At 31.6% G+C, this 25,028-nt stretch overlaps 2 protein-coding genes across 2 annotated transcripts in view; one reads left to right on the top strand and one right to left on the bottom strand.

The window, feature by feature from the left end:
• LOC130440679 (heat shock cognate 71 kDa protein-like) overlaps positions 1–18,975 on the bottom strand; it is a 32,025-nt gene extending 13,050 nt beyond the window's left edge. Inside the window, exons 1-4 of the mRNA XM_056773944.1 lie at positions 18,897–18,975; positions 15,853–16,005; positions 6,058–6,298; positions 2,537–2,757 (exon numbers count right to left, since the gene is read on the bottom strand). Coding sequence (XP_056629922.1) covers positions 2,537–2,757; positions 6,058–6,298; positions 15,853–16,005; positions 18,897–18,975 — 694 coding nt within the window. The remainder of the gene's footprint in view (positions 1–2,536; positions 2,758–6,057; positions 6,299–15,852; positions 16,006–18,896) is intronic.
• LOC130440678 (uncharacterized) overlaps positions 1–25,028 on the top strand; it is a 696,836-nt gene that overhangs the window by 361,373 nt on the left and 310,435 nt on the right. The window lies entirely within an intron of this gene.

Here is a 25,028-nt window from a genome sequence, read left to right on the forward strand (position 1 = left end):
TTCACATACAACAAAAAATTGACAAGGACAAATATGATTTTGGATTTTCGTGCGAGCACGTTCGAGGCGACGTTTCGATTTCACTCATCTCCGAGGGGATTTTCGAGGTGAAATCCACTACAGGCGATACGCATTTAGGTATTCCGATTAAGTGAAATTATAATGCGGATTAGAATGGATAAAGCGTGACGTTGCATCAATAATGCGAAATTGACGCTAACGAACTTGGTGTTGGTGAGAAAATTATACGAAAACTTTCATTAATTTTAATGCGAAATGCCTGACGATAATACTACACCTGCTCAACAATTTATAGAATCAAAATAAGCGAACGAGGATGCTGTTTATCAATTTAGAATATTTTTTGTATATAGGTAATCATGACAATGAATATTTATAGTCGTTGGGAAATTAGATGCGGCTACTAAAAGATCATACACTGAATAGTATTGACGTAATAACTTTTTAAAACAGACGTGAATTACCTCGGCCTATTGCAAGCGAAATCCATTTAATCATAATACTTGTAATAATAATATAATAGTAATAATAAATTGACTTGTGAAGTGCTTAGAAGTATACTCCTTCTCTCAATTATTTACTATTGTCTAAAAATCTTTTTTTCTCACAATAAGTATTCGCATGTTTGGTAGAAGTTTCGGTCACGAAACGCGGAGAGTAGACTTTGAATATTTCTTGACTCATTTTAAGTTCAATATAGCCAAACTGGGCTTAGGTTAATTACCATCTATGAAATTAATTGTAGAGCTTTCATTGCAGGAAGAACTATAATTCATTTTTAAATATTTCCCGAACATTTTTGGGAACAACTGTGTCAATAAACGGCGTTGTCAAACAATTTTTCAACAGATATTTTTTTAACATTTACGTTGTAATACAAACATTTTTCAATTCGAGTGCCCTCAGAAAATTAAATCTATGGGGTCTAATTCGAGTGTCCGTACACTTCTTAAAATAATCTGTCTACTCTACTAGTATACAGCTATTGCATCAGAAGTCCATTATAATCTTGTGTAATTGTGTAATCATTGAATCGATTTTGTCTCTCAAAGATGTAAGTAACTGATTAGCTATCTAACTTCGTCATGTAGGATAATACCTATAAGCTGGTGTGTGAGCAATCATCGATTTTTGTAATCATCGCTTACAAAATAATAGAAACAGTAGAATAAATCATTTCATAGCTGTTAATAAGATCTTTTGTTTATTTGTTGAAAAACCAACATAAACATGCATGTTGCATCATATTATTTCTTGACCAGAAAAATAAAGATTTAAACATAACTTTCTATTCTTTTTCATCACATAGGTAACTTGCCTTCACTTATTCACAATATGTGACTTCTCAAATATTGAACCTTCTAGGCTAAACATTAAACATTCTAGTCTTCTCCCTACTACCACAGATTCTAACATGCCCCCAGTGAAACATATTTTCGGTCCACCCAGAACAAAAATAAGCTTCAATAATTTATGAAACGCATATTCAATTAAAGAAGTCATCCGAAGCATCAGCAATACGATCCACTCATGATTATAAACTGATAATAAGATTACAGAGATTAGGTGTAAATTACAAAACCACTTCACATTCATTCAAACAAGGAAATTATTTGATATCATAAAATAGAAGTATTGCATGTTCCAATTATGTAAATTCTAAAACGCATATTAACTTTCTATTACAAATAAGTACACAATCAAATATTCAAATCGATATGTACTTGGCTTACAACTATGGGTCTGTACTTGTGAGAGTAATTATGCATGTGTGCAAAGGGTCCGCAACCGAGTACTGAGAACTACAGTTAACGCCCCGTGGTAGTTCAGTAATAAACATCTGTACTAGCAACTTCGTATGAATACTGAGCACACTGTGTTCACTACCACTACACTCACTACACTGTGACGCACGTTTCGATAACCAAGACTCAAAGTGTCAGTACAAATATTTTTGCGACCCAGCTGGTTTGTAAAATGGAAAATTTTACTGTATTATAAAATTCTACATTTTTAGCAATGATATGAATGCTTAGCCGACGACGGTTAAATCGAATGAGATTAATGAATTTTTGGAGACTGTTTTCCTTTTCTGTCATGAGAGGTTGACTCGGGGAAGAATCATCTATAAAGTTGGTATCTTGAAATTACTTGAAGCATTCAAAAACATGTGAAAACTTTAAATAATTACTACCATACTCGTCTTTCAATAGATTATGAGTTACAGTTGTGATTTTCCGGAAAATTTCCCAGGAATCCCTTGCTCTACTTTTACTTTCTAAAAAAAAATTCTAATTCTACAGCTACTCATTTCTACAGCTACAGCTTTCACACATCTTCTTTGGCACAGTCAGTCTCCTATTTCCACAGCCACACCTCGTATAACGTTTTGGTGAGTTCAAAGAGATACAGAAAGCATGACTAAACAGTTTACAAAAAGTAAAAAAATATAAATGAACAATAAATCAAACCTTCATTCTGTAGCCAATAATTTCTGGCTGAAATAAACACCTACCCAAGTGAGTATCACCTGCTGTCGATTTTACTTCAAAAATTCCACCGGATATAAGTAGAATGGATACGTCGAAAGTGCCCCCACCTAAATCGAAAATCAGGACGTATCTGTCATCGTCACTCTTTTTGTCCAATCCGTAGGCAATCGCAGCTGCTGTAGGCTCGTTAATTATACGTTGAACATCAAGCCCGGCAATAGTGCCGGCATCTTTTGTTGCTTGTCTGGAACAGAAAGAGAAAGAATTATAATATAGAAAAATGATTATCATTAGTGAAGTAATTAGGTTGATAATTATATTTGGTGAACAACGGGATATTTATCTGACGAGTTGTGACGTGAAATATAATAAATGAACTTGATGGTGGACCTTAAAATAATGTAATTTCCAAAAATTAATGGTTTCAGAAAATAATTTTCAGGAAAAACTCGATATCTCGTTACTGATAAATCACATTACTTTCTGTTATGAATTATTATGTACGAGATGTAGCTATTAAATTCTGGTAATATATAAATAAAAAATAAGCTAAGATAATTTACTCAAAACTGTATTATCGACCTTTATAATACTCTTCATACAACTTTACAAGCAATTTCAACCTCCAACTATTTAAAACATCTTTGATAAGGTCTCACAGTTAAACTGTATGGAACTACCGTTTCAGCATCTTCAACTTATATAGGTAGAAACTTAGAAACCGGCTAGAAATTATTTAGTGAATTCTATTGGGGTTAGGAACCACAAGAATGTATGCTTGCATATAAATAGACGGACATTCGTACTTCACAGTATGTATATATTTTTTCCGTCGATTCCAAAGTATTTTTTTGGTAAGATATTGGTAATTTTCTTAAGTAGAAACCAATAATTAACTTGAAATATGCTTCACGTAATTCAATACAAATATAAATAAGAACACTCACATCAGTGATATATATAATAATAATTTTTAAAAATGTGACAAATTATGATATCAAAGATAGTTTTTGTAGTAGGGAAAGTTTACAATAGCTTTCCATTTTGCGATTTAGGTTTTCCACTTGTGAACCCTCACGTGGTCTAGCCGGAAGCATACAAAATTAAATTTGATTTTTCCCACTAATGGCCCATACGGGGCCGAATTAGTAATAAGAAACTAGAATTCTTTTGGTTTTTCCACTTGGAGTCAACGTGGATCTTGATTGAAAAAAAATCATGATTGACTTTTTCTTTACTGAAGATTTTTGATTGAGGTTGTGTTTAGAATTTACCCTGTGAGGCTTGAATCCAATAAGATGCAGATGTATAGTTTGGATAATACTATTCGAATTACGAGACGGAGCCTAGTGTTCGTGCGTTGAGATGCCCTTTCAAGATCGTGTAAGAAAGAAAAAAAAAACAAGTAGACATAGCCTCTAATAGAGACTTGGAAATTTTTTCTTTTGTGGAACATTCATCAAGCATTTGTTTGTTAACAGATATCATATCCAGTGATTATCTGAATGATAAAGTTTTTGCCGTTGATCCGAATGCGGTTCATTGTCAATCGTATTTCTCATTCACTTTTTTCACATGCTTCAGAGCTTTGACATCATTTTGCAAATCTTTCGCATTTTTATATTCTTGTGTAATATCTTGCCGACGCTAGAAATAAGTACAATTCAGGTTGTTCATAAAGTCAGTTGCCGCTTTCACGATAAAACTCGTACATCTCCCACTGCAAAGTGTTTATCTTCAGTTCCTTTATCAATGTATCCGTAACGTCGAAGAGGAAATTTTCGAAATAATTCCAAACTCAAAATTCTGAGATGTTTGCAATATTGCATTAAAAATTGTTTGATCTTGTAATAGACAATGTTACATCTGTGAATAAGTATTCCGATTTTGATGTCAACTACGATTATCAGTAACATTTTTTAATAGTCACATGTTCACCCTTTTGCCATTTTAAATAAAATTATATTTTCATTAAATCGTTGGAAGATACTCATATAGTGAGTTATGAAGAAACATAATTTGCTAATAATTCACTGTCTGTTAGATTTCAAGTGAATCGATTAGAAGGTTACAGGTTGGACTGTAAATATAAAAATAAATTATCAATAATTTTTTCTCAAGTATTACATCCATTTTTTCATAATGTATTGAACTACAAATATAGTTGTCAATATTCTACAAATAACCTATTGGTATTGTCCAATTAAATGTTTAAATTATCTTCTTCCTTTTATTTGAGTGAATACAAGTCTATTATGAGAGGCTGGTATGAAATTATACAAATATTGACGGGCTATTTAGTAAACAATTTCTCGTTTATACCTGATAATCAATATTGATGTAGGATACAATATTTTTTAGAAATTCGATGGAATAATAGTCTGTACCTCATCTTCCATTCATCTATTTTGAGAAACTGATTCCCTACAGCGACCCTTAACTGTGGTGATACAGAGTCCTGCTGTAACCAATTGTTACCAAAATTGTTACGATTGTCTAGAATTGTTATCATTTCATTATCTATAATTGTAATGATTTCCCGTACCATTAAACATGAGGATTTCTTCATAGGGGAAAACTATCTCATTTGTGAAATGAGGTGCTTTATGGTTTCACGAAATTTCATTCTGTGATTATAATCACCTTGAACTAAATGATTATTCAAAGAAAATTTTACTGCTATTTTGTTATAGAAAATGTTTAAAAGGTCCTTATTCCAAACGACTGCAACTTGCAAAACATTGAATGAAGAACTATGCGACTTTATCTGTTATATTTGTAATTTAATAAAAAATATGGAGCAAAATAACACGTCCTTTATCTTATAAAGAAAAATTGACTAGTGCAAAGCGCGTCGGTTCATCTTTCAACGTGTTGAACATACAGCCCATGACTGTAAAGGATGAGAGTTCCTGTCATGGTCATAAGATCCAATGTATTTCAACTTCAAAAAGTCGAAAAGCTGGAAAGTACCAATGGATACGTACAAATAAGATTGAGTATGGTGATACTGCAATTGGAAGAGATTTAATGATAACTCTGAGTTACATAAAGACAGATACATTCAATACGTTATCTGTAAAATGGCTAGTAGTCGTGATATTACAGTTTTCTTTGTATGACTGCCACCGTATCATTTCAAGACGAATTTAAATTCAAAATTACAGACTTGGAGTATTTGCTACGTATTGCAATAGGTAATATTACCCTATAAACATGGAAAGACGTTGTATATCACATTCGACAACAGGAAAATGATATGTGCAAATTGAATTATATATCGCACTCGGGTATTTATGAGAAAAATAATATTGATAATTTAATTACAAAATAAGAATACTGAATTGTCTTGATGATAAACTTCATTGATAAAATTTTTCATGAAAATGAGTTGAAAATGAAGCATAGATCCGTGTGAAACGAAACGTAACTGAAATTTTAAAATAGGGTGAAGATTATAGAATATTCTCCCACCTCTTGCGCATGAATAACTTGAATATGAGATAATTCCATAATAACTGTATAAAAAAATTCGGATACTTACCTTTGCGAATCGTTAAAATACGCAGGAACCGTCACAACTGCTCTTGATATATTGTCACCTAAAAATGCTTCAGCAGTTTCTTTCATCTTCGCCAGAATCATTGAGGAAATTTCTTCAGGAAAAAAAGTTTTTTCTTCGTTTTTATAACGCACCTTAACTTTCGGTTTTCCTCTATCATTGATAACTTCGAATGGCCAATGTTTTATGTCTAGTTGAACGACAGGATCATCAAATTTCCTACCTTAACGAAGCAAAAATTCATGATTAAAAATTTCATTTTTTAACTACCGGGTGACACTAAACTAAGTATACTTTTTGTGAGTATGCGATTAAGTCTATTAAGCCAAATATCTAATGATTATAAGAAAATGACTGAGATTAATCGAAATGAGGAAGGCTATATAGAAAAATGATAATTTTTCTGTTCCTTAAGTAAATGTGACGATTCTGTTAAGAATAATATAGTTTCCTTAAATGTAATTATCGAAAAATAAAGAAAAGATAAACGAGATGGTTACATCTTCATATCGATGCATAACTAATAGTTGAGATTCCACTGACTCAACGAGTCGAGGCAAGCTTGATGTTAGGGATACAATATTATTAGTGCCACACATTTTTTAGGTAAAATGCTTACTGGAGCTAAAAGGTATGAATGAGATTATTATCTGTTAATTATGGGCAATGCTATCTATGACAACAGTAGAAGGTAGATTGAACTCATCAGAATAATCAGTAAGTGTGACGCCTCCACTAGAAGCTAAGTTCTAGGTAATCTACCAAACAAATCAATTCAAGCAGGCACAGAATGAGTAGTTTATATTATTATATAATCCTTATCGCCAGGATCAAATCTGATTCTACTATAGAAAGCCTCAAGGGCATTAATACCAATACATCCGTTGGAAAAATTAATTACGCTTCTTCTCCAAAATATTTGCATTATGAATAGTAGTATCGTCCTATTTTAGAAGTATTGCAATATGTACGGTGTTATTTGAAAATGAAAAATGTGAGAGGTAGTTGCCACAGAGTCGTCAAATGTGATAGATATTTTTCTACGTCATTAAGTTCACTTCATTCAAAGCATTTTTTTCATTATATGAATAATGTTCTTGAGAATTATCATCTATTCAGAACAAATCCAATTTTATGATCAAATAGTTGCAAATGGAGTGGCAAATCAGCTAATCTAAGCTGTACAGCTTACGAATGTATTATCTATCGTGTATTTAAAATCAATCCAGCCTTAATTAGGAAAACCATGTTCTCTGAATCTGCCTTTGATGATATTAGAGTTCTATTGATAAATCCTATTATTCCAGCGAATAAACTAAATATTTACAGTTTTTATGATAGTTTTTAAAAAAGCAGGATTAAGGTGATGTTTATCAAAAGCATAGATGTAATTTTCTTCTTAAGTGAAGTGGCAAAATCTGCTGGAATGTCTGAAGAATATTAAGTTTTCTAAAAATTTGAGAGGAATAAGAGTAGATACAAAATTTTGAAAATTATTCTATATAACATAACAGCAAAATGTTGGTTGATATGAGTTCGATGTTTTCTTTATTATTCAAATGTTTGTACTATGAATACCATACATGAGCAATATGTTAGAATTTGGTCTGTTATTGATCAAATGAATACCCAATTTGATAGAGGATAATTTGAGATATATCATGATAAATGGAACAATACGTTTTAGAAGTTTTACTCAATTTTTTGCCAATCTTGTTTTTAGCGTGAGGAAGAACACAGATATATATAGGTTTTTTCGTTTCGCACAAGAAGTAGGTCACAATAATCTGTATTCAAACCCACGAATTGTCTTTCAGAGTACCAACTTACCCAATCAGGATCCAAGTCAATTTCCAAGTTACAACCTTGGACATTTAAAAGATTTTTCGCACTATAGTGATCAATTCAAAAAAAAAAACAGGGGAAACTTACTCAGAGATTCTTTACTCTTTACCGAGAAGGTAGGTAGCTCTTTCTTAGATACTCTTTTAGTTTTCAAATTATTTTTGTGAAATTAAAGTTGATAAATTAGAAGTTCGCTTCAATCCACTTCTCAATATTTGCATTCATACTATAGACTGGATTCTTTGCACCAAGATCTTAATAATTCATAATATAATTTTGTTACAGTCAAGGTATTCAAATAGATATTTCTTTCCACTTGGTGTCTGAGTATCTTATTCGAAATTCGCTAGGCTCAGATATTACTGTGTAGTTCTCTATTTTTTAAATTCTGTTGTTTTCCTTGGGGCTTCTGTACAATTGAAAAAGTGATTTAGAAATTGTCCAACATATATGACATTGCTTCAATCTGAGAAGATTATCTGTGATCATTCGAAGTTATTTAATTTGTCAATACTGCTAAAAGACTTTGTAACTCGAAAAAGTGCTTCTAATTGATGTAAGCTTATTTTATGTGCATAGTTGTAAACATATGTTGGAGCTTCTTCCATAATTGTAGTTGGCAATTTTTCTGATCGTTAAAACTATCACTGATATACCTTAAAACGACAGCTTACTGGAATGTCGTAAATTTTTGATGCATTTATAAATTGTAATTTTTCAGTTGTTACCAAATAACTAATATTTTTACTGTCTTAGTTTGAGCAAAATAAAGGTTTGGGTATTCTAGGATAGCAGGAGCCATTCCTTGTCATGCAGTAATTTCGTCACTGATCAGAATATAAATTTGTTTGGTCGGAGATAAGTTGAAGTAAAACAGGAAAAAATTATTAGCAAAACTTTTTCTGTTTTCATTTGGCATTTGATGCTATTTTTAGTATTTCATCAATATTATTAACGTAGAATATCAACAATTGTACTACGAAAGCACCAGAGCTCTATTACTGTAATTAATTTTCACAGCAGGAAGTCAGGTTGGCAATCTACTACTTCTTGTTATTTTGAGACACAGTTTCACAAGCTGAAATAACATCACTCCAATATTTTTACTGGACGACTCCCGTTTACCTTTTTGCCTCAACTTCCAGTCAAGAACGATTTAAGCTACCAAACTATGTCACTAACTAACTTCAGATGTAATTTATGGAGATTATTCTTCCATTTATACAACATGTTATCATGATTTACACCGCTAAGGGTCATTCACTACAGGAGAAGAATTCAAAAATTCTCAGTCTTTGATATTTGAGGATGAAATGAAAAAACATAAAACGTCTATCTTCCAATTCGTTGCAGCATTTGCGAAAACTGAAGTTTGAACTATAGTCTATCGAGAATGAGAAACGAATCTTGACAGCACTATTAAAGGAATTATCAGAGATCACAACGAATCTGCAAACAAGATACATTCAGAAAAGTGTCGATACACCGGAATGGAAGGATAGTTTGAACTGACAGTTCAAATTATCAATTCATAGCAGATCTCCTTTCTTTAAACAAATCTAGAGTTGAGCAAACCACTCCAGTTCAAACGAAAAATGAATTATGCTCATCCTATGAGGATAGAACTATAAATCAATATGTTCCTGGTCTGGCGGATAAAGGTCAACATAACATATGTATATTCTACATTTAAAGTACCATCTTTCATATGACAAATATTTCGAACTTATTTTTTCAATAGTTAGTATGTAAAGTATCTCTGAGCAAACGTTGACTGGTAATATTTTAAAGTACCACGACATCCAAAAGTGACCATTATAGTAGAGAACATAGAAAAAGTTCTGGAAATCTTGTTGAGAAATCGTATCAACATATGAAAGTTGTTTCATCGAAGTGTTTCTTTTCGAATGATGAGAACATTTCCTCACAATGCCAATGGAACAAAAAAATTAACTCGTGTGTAAAAAAAATGTTGTTCCAAGCTATTCAATACCTCTCAATAGAGAGGTATTTCCGCAATTATATATATATGATATCGATGAAACCTATGATAACTATTATGTAAATGAATAAAAACGACAACGAATAAATGAACTTGGGAAGACCTGCCCAAGCTAGCTAGCAAAATGGTAACGATCGAAGAAAATGGTGTGCGAATAAAAACCGTGGCAACTAACCGTGATTGATTCTTTATAAGATTAGACCGATTAAAGGAGTAAACAGCTTCACATTAAGACGAAAACAATATGTTATCATGTCATTATTGTATGAAAACGATAATGGAATTTAATTCATTTAACGTTCAAATGGATGGGCAAAAAATACTGCCATATACATATTCCCGTACACAACATGATGTCATCGATCAAAACTCGCTTGACATCAAGTGATACTATTTGATACATTGATTCACGAGTATAGTTAGACTGGTCTATTAACAATCTATTGGTAACTAAATTTTTTCATTGTACTTTAAATACTAGAACTCAAAGGACTATATTTCAAGCTGCCTTTTGGCTAATGTAATAAACAGTTCGTAAGAATTTATCAACTCAGTACGAAGTTCATATATTGAAGAAAGAGAAATTTTAAAATTCTTTGCTGTAAGTTAATTATTTCCCAGCGTGCCGTTCCCACAGATTTTGGAGTACCTTAAAAACTTACTGAGATCTAATAATGTGGGAGCTGATATAATAGAAGAATATTTACAAATAACGAAAATATGTATGGAGCAAAACTAATTCCAATACAACAACGAATTCTACAAACAAGACGAAGGAATAGCAATGAGCAATTACCTATAACCGTTTACGGCTGAACTATTCATAAGTGATTTTAAAAAGCAAATTAGTCAAGAATATCATTATTTTCCCAAGGTATGGTACATGTATGTGGATGATATTTTCGCTATATTCAATACGAAATAGGGAACCGTAAATAAATCATTTTGGAACTCAATTCAAAATATTCCTTCATAAAGTTCACTCATGGAATGGAAAATAATGAACAGTTACCATTTTTGAATATTTTAGTAATCAAGAATAATAATAGGCTAGAATTTGATGTGCTTAGGAAAAGAACACCGGTACGTGCAGGTATATCACGACTAATTCTTTCAATTGTATGCAATATAAGATGGCCAGTCTCCATTTCCTGGTACATCTTTCTAATCACTTTCCTATTACTATCAAAAGATACAATACGGAAAAGACTTTAATAAGGATGTAGCTGTACTCGATGATTATGATAAGAGAATCGTGAATAGGTTAATTAACCGTCATAGGTTTGAGAAATCTCTATGTGAAACAACTGTTTTCCAAAATCAAAATTGAAAAACAAGGAAAATTAGCTCTAGTACTTTTAAATCCTGTTTATACAAGGATTGGAGCGACTTTTTCACCGAACTGGGTTGTGAATTGGTCTAGATGAATCCAACAAAAATAAATTGTCGGGTTGGTATGGAATTAGCTGTAGTGATTTTAACGGGAAGTAGGTATGTCTGTCACACTGAGAACCGTTAATGTCCAGTTTAATGAGCACATAGCTGATTCAAAATATGGACGGAACGGAAAATCTATTATTGTCGATCACCCTGCCATTCAAGATCATGGAATAAACATTATTAATGTGAAATTGATAGAAATGTATCTAAATAAATGTATAATCGATGTGAGAACAGTTTGAATTGGGGCAAAGAGGCCACACTATAGTTTAGTAGGTAAGGAATAAATATGAATATTTCCGCCAAGGAGTTTTCCCCGCTGGAAGTATTTTTCGCAGGAGAGGTTTATTGCTGGAAAAACATAGTATAAAATAGATTAAAAGGTCTGAGGTCTGAGGAGGATAACTTGGTTATCTAATCACGCGTCAGACAGTGTAATTGTGAGTGTTGATGTAGTGGTAGTGTGAACAGTGTATTCAGTATCAATAGCACCAACTGTTCCAAAACTATTGTTGACCATCTTCTGTTATTAGATCAGGATATCAATCAATAAAATTACTTAATTTGAGACTTAGTGAATGCTGCATCTTTAACTAGTATTTCAGTGTCGAATGTTTGGCTATTACCTTATTTTAAAGATTCTGACGATTTTTATACAAATGTAGTACACCTACTACGCTCATATTTATAACGCAAAAATATATTGAAACTGACACATTATAATTTCCCTTACCTTCAAACCTTTTTATCATTATATGACATTCTTGCGTGTGGTTTGATGGAGAAATGACTTTTCAATGGAAACGTTACTTCACTGTTAAAATTGTATATTAATATTCCCCAAAATGATATTTCAGCTCCACATACCTAGTCCAGCGAAGTTCCAATTGTTTATTAGCAGAAAGTAATCAGACGGAGTCAAATTAAGTTATTATAGTGGGTGAGATCATAAATCTTGACGCAATCGGCTGCTTTCATTACAACAGTAGTGGATGAATGAGCAGGCGCATTTCCGTGATGGGACAAAATTATCGTTTCTTTCTTTTCCAAATAATCAAACAGCATTACAACAGAGATCAATGTGATCAAGACACTATTACATAGAAAAAATGGTTTCTGGTTGAATGTGGGCACGTTTCCCAAATAAAATCCATTGTTTTGCTTAGGGGTATAAAGGTGTAACAAAGTTCCATTTTTTTCTATACATGGACGTAAAATCACTCAATCGTGGTATATAGCTTGCTGATAGCTTCATGATATGTCTTTTATGCACAATATTGCATACCTGATCAGTTGAAATATTCAGGTATATCTCGTACTTTTACTTGATAGTTGATTACAAAGTTTTATTGATCATTTCTGGATCAATTGCAGTAAATTGCGGCGCAGGATATTCTGAATTATCCGTGTCAATATAGTATCTTGAATGAACAGGGAATTGCTCACAAATCTTTCGCGAAGCAATGCACTTTCAGGCTAAATTTTCATAAGTTTATCGATTCTCTCCATCTTCATCCAACAACGGTAAAACGACAATTTACATCAAAAACGTGACGGTAATTAACAATGTAAACACCGTAATGAAACTATCATTATTAGTATATTTCAACTCTGCAAATTCACATTTAATAATAATTTTTAACTTTTCTAAGTTACCACCATTTATCTCTTTAACAATTCATATTTTGTTCTAGCGACAAATTTTAATTATCTTGAACCAAGTATCTTCATAAAGATTACACCGATTAATAGGAGAAGTCATAAAAATTTCATTAAACGAGTATTACTACTCTCACATTTTTTCCAACTTCACTTCGTTAAAAGAGAAGAAAAATTTGGCTCCGGATATTCTACATTGTTCGCACTTGATTGAATGATATTATTTCAAACGATGAATCGAATTAAATAGTCAGCTTCTGGGGTAGTTATAATTTTTCTCTGTTTCCACGACCCAAATGATTCAAATTGGTTCGTTCTGTCAAGTCTCATCGCAGTTTATACGTATTGGAAGCTAATTGAAAATTGTTAAAGGGAAAGGTTTTTCGATTGTCGATAATGTATTGAATAAAAAGAAATCCATTTTTCTAATTAATAAATTATGGCTGAAACGCTACGAAACAATCGTATATATTTAAAGAAAATGTTTATAGATCAGAATTTTAATTAGACTGTATCATGATAATACGACGTTTATTTTTTTGGCCTCACGTTTCAACTAATTTTTGAGGAAACCTCTATTCCCAGAGAATTTGCTCCTTTATGCATTTTGAACATGAAAACGGCTACTGCTGTTTCTGAAAATCATTAACAAGGGTCACCAAATCAGGTCTACACCAATTCGACCATCTGGTTTGTTAAAAATTCGACTTGTTGAGCAGCGATGTGAGAAATCGCAATGTCATGATTAAGAATGACTATCATCCGCATCCGAATTTCTCCTATGACTGGTAAATTGATGGTTGTGTGCTATTGGAAATAGAACGTCTTACTTTGCTCTAATGCCACTGTTCCTCATGATCGATTATGTTTGACTTACATATACCCACACTGAGCAATAAATCTAGATCCTATGAAGATTTCGAAAGCTTTTATCAAATTCTCCCAACAATACGATGCATCCTTCGATGCGATTCTTCGTATGAGCATTAACTAGAATATGCGGTATCCCATGGGAACAAACTATCATATAGAACCGTGTTGAATTTAATCGCACTGATATCTTGGAATACCATTTCATTGTATTTTACCAACAACAGATATTCGACAGCATTAACGGATTTCACCCTAAGGTGAATATCGGGCCCCTTTAAATACATTATAGCAGTTTTTACAGTAATGTAGAATGGGCCTTCATTGATATATGAATCCATTGATGTATGGATGTCGTGGCTATCCATAACACTTATGTAAAATAATTTCTCATTCAATGTGAATGTCAATTTAATTTATACTTATATTTTTGTCTGTAAATAAGAGTAATCACACTCAAACCCCAATATGTGTGACAAATGTTATGTTAAACAATGTAAAGTTTGCATTTAAAATGAGAGTGACCGAAGCGGGCAGTGTATAGTATAATGTTCTTATTATAAGTCTACTCAAGAAGAAAACAAACCTAGTTCATCTGCTAAATGGTTATTCAGGAATAAAGTAAACCCAAATGTCTCTTCTATCTGAGTATTTAAACAGAAAATGCAGGATTTGAAATATGAGCGACTTGCCATGAATATGCTTTTACAATCAGAAAAATGGCACAGAAGTTTACTGTTTGAATGAAAGTCGGGCATCACTTATAAAATAATCAGAACTGACGAACAACCATCGCATTAAAACTCGCAAATTGCAGCATTTAGTTGTATCTACCTGAGTAAGAACAATTGACGAATACCAACAGGAGTCTTCTCGATATATTGCTGCCTCAATAAATAATATTTTTAAGTCTTGATTCTTGTAGTTGCATTTTTATGTCTTTCAATTTTTCTCATGCTAATATTTTATAATCACATAATCAAAGTTCTCAATTAACTGGGGAAATAATTTATATAACTTATTTCATACCCATAAATTTCACTCAATACTTTCTATCAACTCGATTTTATCATAATTAGTTCCAATAATAACTTAAAAATCCCAACTTAGATTTAATTATTTCCATCATGTAAATTAATGGAGCCCGAACCTAATAATCCTGATTTTAGTCTTTAGCGACCATTGGTGTATTTTCAACAAAATATAATGAAAAAATGGAGATATTCTAGGGTGACTGTTAAGTGGTCTTATACTTATTCAATTAAAATTTAGAAAAACCCTTGACAATGTCAATGAACATTCTATTGGATTTATAAAAAATCCATGCATTTTTCTGGCGAATGTACCTAAAAAAATTCGACGAAAGTGAATAAAACATCTGACCTTACTAAAAGTATATATACTTAAAATCTTAAAAATTTGGGATTTGGAAATCCATGTAATTCGTAATTGTCACATACTTTTTTCTTACTAAAAAAATCGACAGGAACTTTATTTAAATTCATCGAACAGCATTAATGACATAACCAAAAACATGAGTATGAAAACGTGAAACTTGACATTATATCAATCTGCATTTTGTTGTTCATCGGGACTCAGATCTAACTTTGTTTTGACGACATCTATTCTGGTATAAACACTATGGAAAAGGTCGAATAGAATAAATTGATCATTCCGATTACACATCTAAAAGAAAATTGAGCTAATCCTGCTCTTCTTTGTTCATAGTATAAATTTACAGAAAATATGGAGGGCAACAGAATATTTTTTTTGAGAATAATACCATCACTGTTCATGAAGATAAAATCCTTTCTTTATACAGAATATAGAATAGAATTCAAATATGAAGCTAACCAACTAAGAGCCTTCTAGTTTCTTCTAATTTCAGTTAAGACAATATTTTTTGACAAATATAATTACTATACGCAATAGTTCTCTATTAACAATGATAGTTTCCTCACCAATTAGTCTCTTCGCATCGTATACCGTATTCGAAGGATTAATTGCAATTTGATTCATAGCTGGATCTCCGACTAGTCTTTCTACCTCAGTAAAAGCTACATAACTGGGAGTTGTTCGATTACCTTGGTCATTAGTGATTATGTCAACTGTACCTGAAATAAATGAGAATATAATTCGTTTCAATATCTCTACGCGTATGTAGGCTTTTGAAATGAACAGGAATGTAACACATATATTCTCTATTGGAGGCTATTACTCCAATGGAGAAAAGGATCAATTGATCTTGATAAATCAGCTGGAATCAGCTTTTAATTAGACACCTGAATTTATTTAGCTATCCTTACTAAACGAAGACATACTATAATTCTAGCATGAAGCTATTTATCAATTAACTTATCTTCAGAAATGATATTTTCTTTGATCTGAAGATATGGAAAATAGCAAAGATGACAATGATGCCAAAACAAAGCGAAACACCAACTAGTTTCATCAACTGAACTCAGATTTGAGTCAATTCCCCACCGAACGATATTTTTTTAGAGGTGAATAGAAAAATGGGTTTAATAAATGAACGAAGTCTCATCAAATTGTAATTCGACAACTATCAAATAAGCAAATAAAAATTTTGTGAACTTATAAATCAACTTATAACTGATTGCCCGTGAAATCGAAACAATTATGAATATGAAAACAGTTTACTATTCAGTCAGTTCCTCTCCATAATATTACAACCATTGATCTGCAAGCATATAACACTAGAAGAAACATTTATATCCAGAGCTCCAAAAAAGTGAAAATGCGGAAAAATTTTAGCTTCGAAAAGAGTGCGTCGAATTGAATGCAGTTTTGACAATAAATATAGGTCAATTCTCACACTCTTTTGATTTTTATCCATTACGTTTCGTTCAAAAACACATGTATCTAAAGTGGAAACATACCATCCTAATTCTGATAATTATACAGGGTGTTTCTATATTCGACTGACAACGCTCTACCACAGAGAGATCTCAATAAATGATTAATTTTGATATAGGAATACGAACCCCCACGGGGCCTAGTTGCTGAGATATAGGGTGTTCAAAATTTTGAATCAAATTTAAAAATTTGCCATAAATAAAGAACGCATAACTTTTTTTCCAAATTTGTTGACCAATATGCTTCTTAATGAAGTAATATTTTGACGTCAACCAACTTCTGATAAATTTCACGAGTGGCGGTTACTTGTCACTTCTATCCCCCTATTTTTTACGCCACAGGAGCAAACCCTTATTTTATTTTGTTATAAATTGCTTGATTGAGATGAAAAAAATAAAAACCTTTTATGGAGCTAAAATGAATGGTGTAGAAATTGCCTCTAAACAAAAGTCTGCAAGCACGTAAGTAATTTACAAATTAATTAATTATTTATCCAATTTCGAATAATGATTAAGGGTGAGAAGTTCAAAACAAATAAAATTTATTCATAATCTCATTTCAAAACAAAAATGTATTACAATGATAAGAAAATTGGCAATGAAAATAAAAATAATAATAGCACAAATTAAATTGCTGGAGGTGGTTTCAACACGAAGGGGCATCTGTTCATTTTGCTGCAGCGGCAAGAAATTACTTAAACAGAACTTTTAGAAAAAAATAGATTGGTTGGGGTGGACCTAATTGTTCGCCTCCAAGATAACCAGACTTAAATCCTATCAAATTTTATGTGAGGCTATATGAAGTCCTTAATGTACGACACATTTCTCAATGACAGTTTGAACATTTTTTGTTTGAAATCGAGATTATGAATAATTTTTGTTTTGAACCACTTACGCTTAATCATTATTCGAAACTTAATGAATAATTAATTTGTAAATTAATTACGTGCTTGCAGACTATTGTTTAGAGGCAAATTTCTACAACACTATTCATTTTATCTTTATAAAAGGTTCTAAGTTTTCTAACTAAAAATGATCAGGCAATTTAAAACAAAATTAAAGTAAGGGTGGCGTAAAAAATAGGGGGATGAAAGTGACAACTTACCTTGACAGCGCGCCACTGGTTGAATTTTTACAAAGTTTGTTCATGTCAAAATATTACTTCATTAAGAAGCAAATTGGTCACCAAATTTGAAAAAAAAATTGAAGGTGTTCTTGATTTAAGGCCAATTATTGATTTTGATTTAAAATTTTGAACATCCTATATCTCAGCAAACTAGGGCACGTAAGGGTTCGTATTCCTATATCAAAATGAATCATTCATTGTGATCTGTCTGTGGTAGGGCGTTGTCGGTCGAATATAGAAACACCCTGTGTACCTGGCGTAAGAGTGTACGGACGGTGAGTTCTCATTTCGTATGTCATAATTGACTATGATGTAAAAAAATATATCAATAGAAGAATCATTTCGCAAGTTTCTATTTCACCGGTAATACAACCAGAGAAAAAATTTCTTGCCTAAAATTTTTTCAATAAGATACGTTCTTACGGGACTTGTTAAATTTGAACTTAATCAAAGACCAAAGTCATCGGATTGTGGAAATGGTAAATAGTTGGGGAAAATAGCTGCAACACTTATATATTCAATCAAACTAAGAAGAAGAAATAATTTCCAATATCTAGAATATGATGGATGGTAATAAAATTAATCTCACTACTGTTTTTTTTAGTCCAAATGTTTTTCAAACTCAAATCTATATTTATTTTTTACATCATGCATGGTTACAAACTTTTAAATCATTTTTTACAATCTACTTCGCTACTGAGTTATTTTCGTTGTCGGTATCACCGGTCACGTCTGAGGAAGGAATTTATTAATTCTTATGATAAAAGCAGTGGGACAATTATCAAATTGTCATGTTATCAGACCTCGACAAGAGTCGAATCATTCGAATGGATAAAGATAAATATTTCATTACCTAAGAAATCGCTTAAATAGTTACAATTAAAAACTTTTTCAGTATAATTAGATGGACAATCAATCAATACATAATTTTGTTTAAGATCCTATTTGTTTATTACATGAAAAATGTGTTTGGAGTGATGAATCATTGAATTTGTGTACATACCGTTTCTGAAAACTCCTACACAGGAATAAGTTGTTCCCAAATCGATCCCGATGGAATGTTTGAACTTTGCTGTAGCCATGAGACTATGGGTGGATTGAAAACTTTAAATTTGGATGAAATTTAGGTTTTTTATTTATGAAATGACATGATGTTATGTTACTGTTGATGAGAAATGTCAGAATTATTTTTTATATCATACTCTCACTCAAAACTGTGACAAGTTGAGTTTCAAACGATATTACATATGATTGGTCAGCTCACATCTCCTTTCACGATTGAAACAGTGTCATAATGATATCACGTAGCTTGTTAATATTTCCATAAAGCTTAACAAAAAAGGCCAATAGAATAATTTCCAAATAATAGTGGATTGGAGGTATAATCATCGAAACCTCAATTTTATATTTAATATATTGATAGTATGAAATTGCTTATGTCCTCAAAAATTTAAAGTTTCCTGTTATTAATTTTATTAACGTTACACTAATTATTTCTAGTGATCAAAATTTATTGTACTCACTACATTTAAAACCTTCTTTAACTTTTTACTTCTTAGCCCTATTTATATTATCATATTACTAATAATGTTTTCCAAACACAGATGAAGTTTTACCTTGATGAGAGGTTACGGTGATCGTATGTAAATCTATGACGAACTCATTCACTTAATTATAGGTATATAAATCGATACAAAATACAGTTTGGGAGGTTCGAAACTTTTTAATAAAATCCGAAAACTTGCCAACTGAAGATCGTATTAATAACGAAAAATCATTAGACGCTTTGTAGACGATTCCTCTATATCCATTCGAAAAATTACATTACAACTTGATGATAGATTAAGTATGGATACTACATTTATCTAGTAGAGCCATAATACAAATGGTGATAATCAAAATTATGCATATGTTACGTCGACTCTGTACAACGCTGGTTGTACGGAGTCGGAGCATCGATACTCACTCGGTAATGAGCGCGCTATTAAGATGTTAGTAAACACAAACGTAGTTATTGTGATTGAAAGTATGTTCTCCGGCTAGTTGGCTACCATCTATTGTACGCAGCTCGACTCCGTACAAGATCGGGCTTGGGACGTAACACATACACAATGTATATACATTGTGGGTAATTGTTTTTCTAATATTCTGCTTACATCTCTAAATTTCACACCAATTTATAAAAATACTCAATCATTTTTAATGGAAATTTGACATAATCCTCTGTCTAACATGATTGACGACATGAAATAATGGAACGTCTCTGATTTTAGTGACAGTGTCATGACATTAGCATAATAATCAATAGTTAGTTTAGTTTCTTGAGCATTCACTAGATATTCACGATGAAACGTGAGAAATTATTTTTTCTTTGACTTCTATCTGCAATATATTAGCATCGTTAAATAATCAGGAATCATTATTCAAGTGTATGAATGCGGATACATGCGAGGAAGCTTTAGACCAAAATGATATATTTTGTTAAAGGTGCTATGGCTCAATTTCATGAAAATACATGCAATATTTTATCGGTAGTGTAAGACGGGCTAACCAAATACAAAATCTTTGCTAGTTATCAGTTACAATTACAGTTAGTTACAAACAATTTACAGTATAGTGCTACTGAAATGTTATCATCTAATGATGAGGATAGGACTAACAACGGGTTTGATTATTTTTTCACATCGTTACGTGAGGTGTTAATATTCTGTTACATATTTCTGAGAATCCTCAAGCAAATGCTATTCATTACATTAGTGGATAGTGATGTTTTATTAACAATGAAAAAACATTGAAACTAATTACAGATCAAACTTTATTCAGCTTTTCTATGACGCATCAAGAATTTATTAAAAAACAAATATGCGATAAAACACTTTCCCAAACATTGAGACGGTGATTGAAAGGCCCTTTACAACCTTGAGAAGATTTGACCCTCATTTAAATAAACAGTTAGAATTGATGTACCAAAGTACTTGATGAAAAGAAAATAATTTCAGACGATATGATCATCATATTATTTGTGAATGAGAAATCAAGAAGGTTTACTTTAGAAAGTTACAGTCGATATAAAAAAAGTAATAGAAAGTTTCTTTAGTATTCGATTTGATCAGTAGCCTACCAAACTATTTTCCTAGCATTATGTTGTTCGTATTAAGTACACAGTATCACAATAATTATTAAGAGCTCAATATATACTCATTCGAAAAATATAAAGAAAAATAAAATAAACCTAATATAGGTAATCTCGCAAATTCGAGATTACATATCTAACTGATATTTGCGAAAAACTCAATGAGGTCAACATGAAGCGGCAAGGAAATAAAATGAATCTTATCAAAAGAAAAAGCATTATCAGTTCGTTCATTGCCAACTTTGCCATTTTCAAAGGTAATATAAGTCATGATGAACTGTGTCAGTTTCCATCCCCACAAAATTCTAAGAATTCCTCCAACTTCAAGATGACCAAATCTTCACTTTCACGGACCACTTTGACAAGCTAAAATGTGACAAGGAATCAACATTTGAAGACATTGGCAATCTTCAAATTCCAGATTGGGTTTTTTATCCATTTTCGTTTGACGCGGTGGACACCCCTGAATACCCTTGAGATAGCGTGGGTAAAACTCATGGACTCTTATCCAAAACTATGGGAAATGGCTGAATTCCTTCCATTCTCATTTCCATCCACATATTTAGTGGAAAAATGATTCAGCTCTGTCGTCCAGTTCCTCACAAAACAAAGGAACAAATTAGGTGTTTGCACCAAAGGAGACTTGCGCCTTCACCTAACCAACATACAGCCGAATATTCAGGCTTTAGCTGCAGTCCACCAAGCGCAAGGGAACTATTAAAAAGGAAAATAAATTTAATTGAAATTATAAACATTTTGTAAAATTGGTTCAGGGTAATCTACCCTCATTCTACAATCTACAGATTAAGTTTAGGTATTTGTACACAGCTAAGAAAATGTCTTTATCGAAGTAATCTTTCCATGGTTGTTGTACATGGGTTAGCACCGTGAGTAGCTACAAGAAATACTTTGGACTGTACCATTTACAGATATGTGGGGGTGTAATTTATTTCGGGGTCAAAAAGACAATACTTTAATTTCATCATAATCGTAAAAGCAGTTTCATTTGAAAAAACTCTCAAAAACTTATTTCTTCAACAGGTTTACAAGATGTTAAATTGAGTTCAAACTCATGAGATGAGACTGATGAGAGGAAGAATTCTGGATACATCTACATTGGTCAATTATTTGTTGTATATAGTAATAAATCATTTAACAGAATAATTCATTCTCTTTTTACAACAACACGTTTTTTACATATAAATAAGGGTATATCGTACTAAGAGAAGGGGAGCGACAGGGGTGACTCGTCTTCCACTAAGGGGCGACGCCTCATAAAAGGTTGGGAACCAATAGTCTAGTATAACGGAGGTACTATCAGACATTTCGTTAGTTTTGTTCAAAAAATCTCTTCAAAAACTTATTTAAATCGAAAATGTTCTACTCTTTTTAATAGCATGTCGAGATGATATACAGAAATGTTTTGTGTCTATATAAAATTTTTTATATTCGAAGCAAAAAGTTAGTATTCTATTGTTAACATTGCCACAACTCAAATTGAGATGTGAAATTTGTTTCTAAAGATTTCAAAAAAAAAAATAACAGTATGCGTCCTCGAAAATCATATAATATGAATTTATAACATGCCATAAAGGACAAAAATCTTAGTAGAGATGGATTTTTTTTTAATTAGATGTAGGTACAGGAAATGATAAGCTTCATAAAAAGAATCGTGAAAGGAATAATACACACAAGATTCAGGTAAAGATTCTTCTATATCTCAAAGATCCACCTTTGGATCCTAAATCGCTATATAGATACCATTCAGTAAAGAAACCTTTTCATGAATACAACACATATCTTCCACCCTCCGTTTTCGTTAATATTTTTTGAATTCATCAAAAGCTCTAAAAATGTGCTCTTTCTGACAGATTTAATATCATTTGTTTGTATTATTTCATTTCATTATTTCGTTTTTCATTATTACTGGTAGATTATTTCTAGTACAATTGATACTAAGAAAAGTAATAAAGTAAATACCAGTTTTCCTCTTACAGTATATTATAACTTAATAATATTAGGGTAATTGCGAGAGAAAAAGTCTAATTGAATCTAATCCGGTAATTTGAAAATATTAATTTTTAAAATATACAATCACTTTAACAGTGGTAATTGAATTACTACTGACAAGCATGTTAATATATTATGGTAATCATAAACAGCTCTGAACTGTGATGTTAAATTTTTTAATATTTAAAATTTTCAATAAATGGAGTAACTGACAATTTCAGTTTGTGTTACTTCAGAGACATAATGGGGAGCTGGCTGAAAATTGGGACTCAGGTGGTTAGTGTCGTTAGTCGTTAAGAAGCAAACCAAGTTCGGGGACTGCTGTTGGTATTTTCGATGTTATTACCGGAGAGTGGTGCGCATACTGATATTCAGGACGTTCGGTGTTTGTTTAATTATTCCACATTGTGTGTGGCATACCCATTAAGTAATTAAACATAGGGAGTATGTTTGCGTTTAAATGTAAAAGTATACTACATACACCTGATAAATTTACCGAGCACAATTTAATAGATATTCAGAAAATCATTGACTACTTGAGTGATTAAAAAACTACAGTGAATAAACACATTATATTGGACAACATGCATAGGTGTAAATATTGAATCATATGATTCTAATTTGCAAATAGTGGAGTAGTCTGTACGATTGACAAGAAGGCAAGACATATTGTATAGAGTAAATAAAGGTGATTCACACAACTCACAAACCGAAGCTTAAATGTCGTGGTCAGAAGTGGAAAGTGACAAATACAAATGAGAAAAGATCCTTTCTTGGACTCATAATTTTATAAGGTACATACATGAGACAATCATTCGAAATTTATTAGAGTAGTATAGGTAGTACATTATCGAAACGCTATTTTTCAATACGATGATACGTAAATTTAAATTCGTTTTGACACATAACTTCTCATACAAATGAAAGCTGATATTTTGTAACTGAAGATAGCTCATAACTATATATATATATATATATATATATATATATATATATATATATATATATATATATATATATATATATATATATATGTTTATTTCTTGGAACAGAAAACGTATAGAGATCAAATATATATATTCATATATCATGTAGAAGTTCCACAGGATATGTGTATAACAAAGACTGACACAAACTAGGATCAGAAATACAGAGTTTGGAATAAAACTATCACTGTTCTGTTCTGTTCTTTCACTTGATAAATGAGAAAAAATACCTTTTCAGTGCTATCGACAGATAAAATAATGTATCAATTATTGATCAAACAAACAAGAAAAATAAATAGACCTTGTATAGTTGAAAAAGAAAATACAGAAAAAACATGAACAATAAAGGTTACTCAAATACTATTTTATGTATTTAGAATCCATTTATTGCTTATTTCTAAAATAATCTGTTGTCGATTTTTCAGATATCAATTTCTTAAAGCAGTACACGAGATTTAATTTTGTGCAAGAGTAAAGTATCCTTATTTTTCACAATTCATTAAAATGTTAAAAAGTAAAGTTGCTTCGAATTAAAAGCTATATTCAAATTTGCAATTACAGCCATTTATTATGAAAATTCACATTGCAATAAAAATGGCAATTTTACTAAGTCGTGAAGAAAAATATTTTCAATAATAATAGACATAGAAACATTAGGCATCGAACAGTTACAAAAATTTGAAATAAATTTAACGCTAGTGAAAGTATAAGATATAAATTTAAGAATAATTGCCGACAACGGGTTAAGAATGGAGATACTGAATTTGAAGTGATGCTTTCTGTCGTAGAAGACCCAAAAATGTCAATAAGAAAAAGATCCTCTGCAATCCAAACTACTTCAGTAAGTAAAGATATAATGGCAAATATTTTGAAAGGTAATAAATATCAAGCATACAAATCGCAATTTGTACACACGTTACTACCAAGGGATTACGATATTCTTTTTGGATTCTGTGCTCTGATCCAAGGATAGTTGGATGAAGACTCGTTTTTTACAAGAACTACG

This window comes from Diorhabda sublineata, chromosome 2 (genome assembly GCF_026230105.1).
Source record: "Diorhabda sublineata isolate icDioSubl1.1 chromosome 2, icDioSubl1.1, whole genome shotgun sequence".
NCBI classification, from domain to species: Eukaryota; Metazoa; Arthropoda; class Insecta; order Coleoptera; family Chrysomelidae; genus Diorhabda; species Diorhabda sublineata.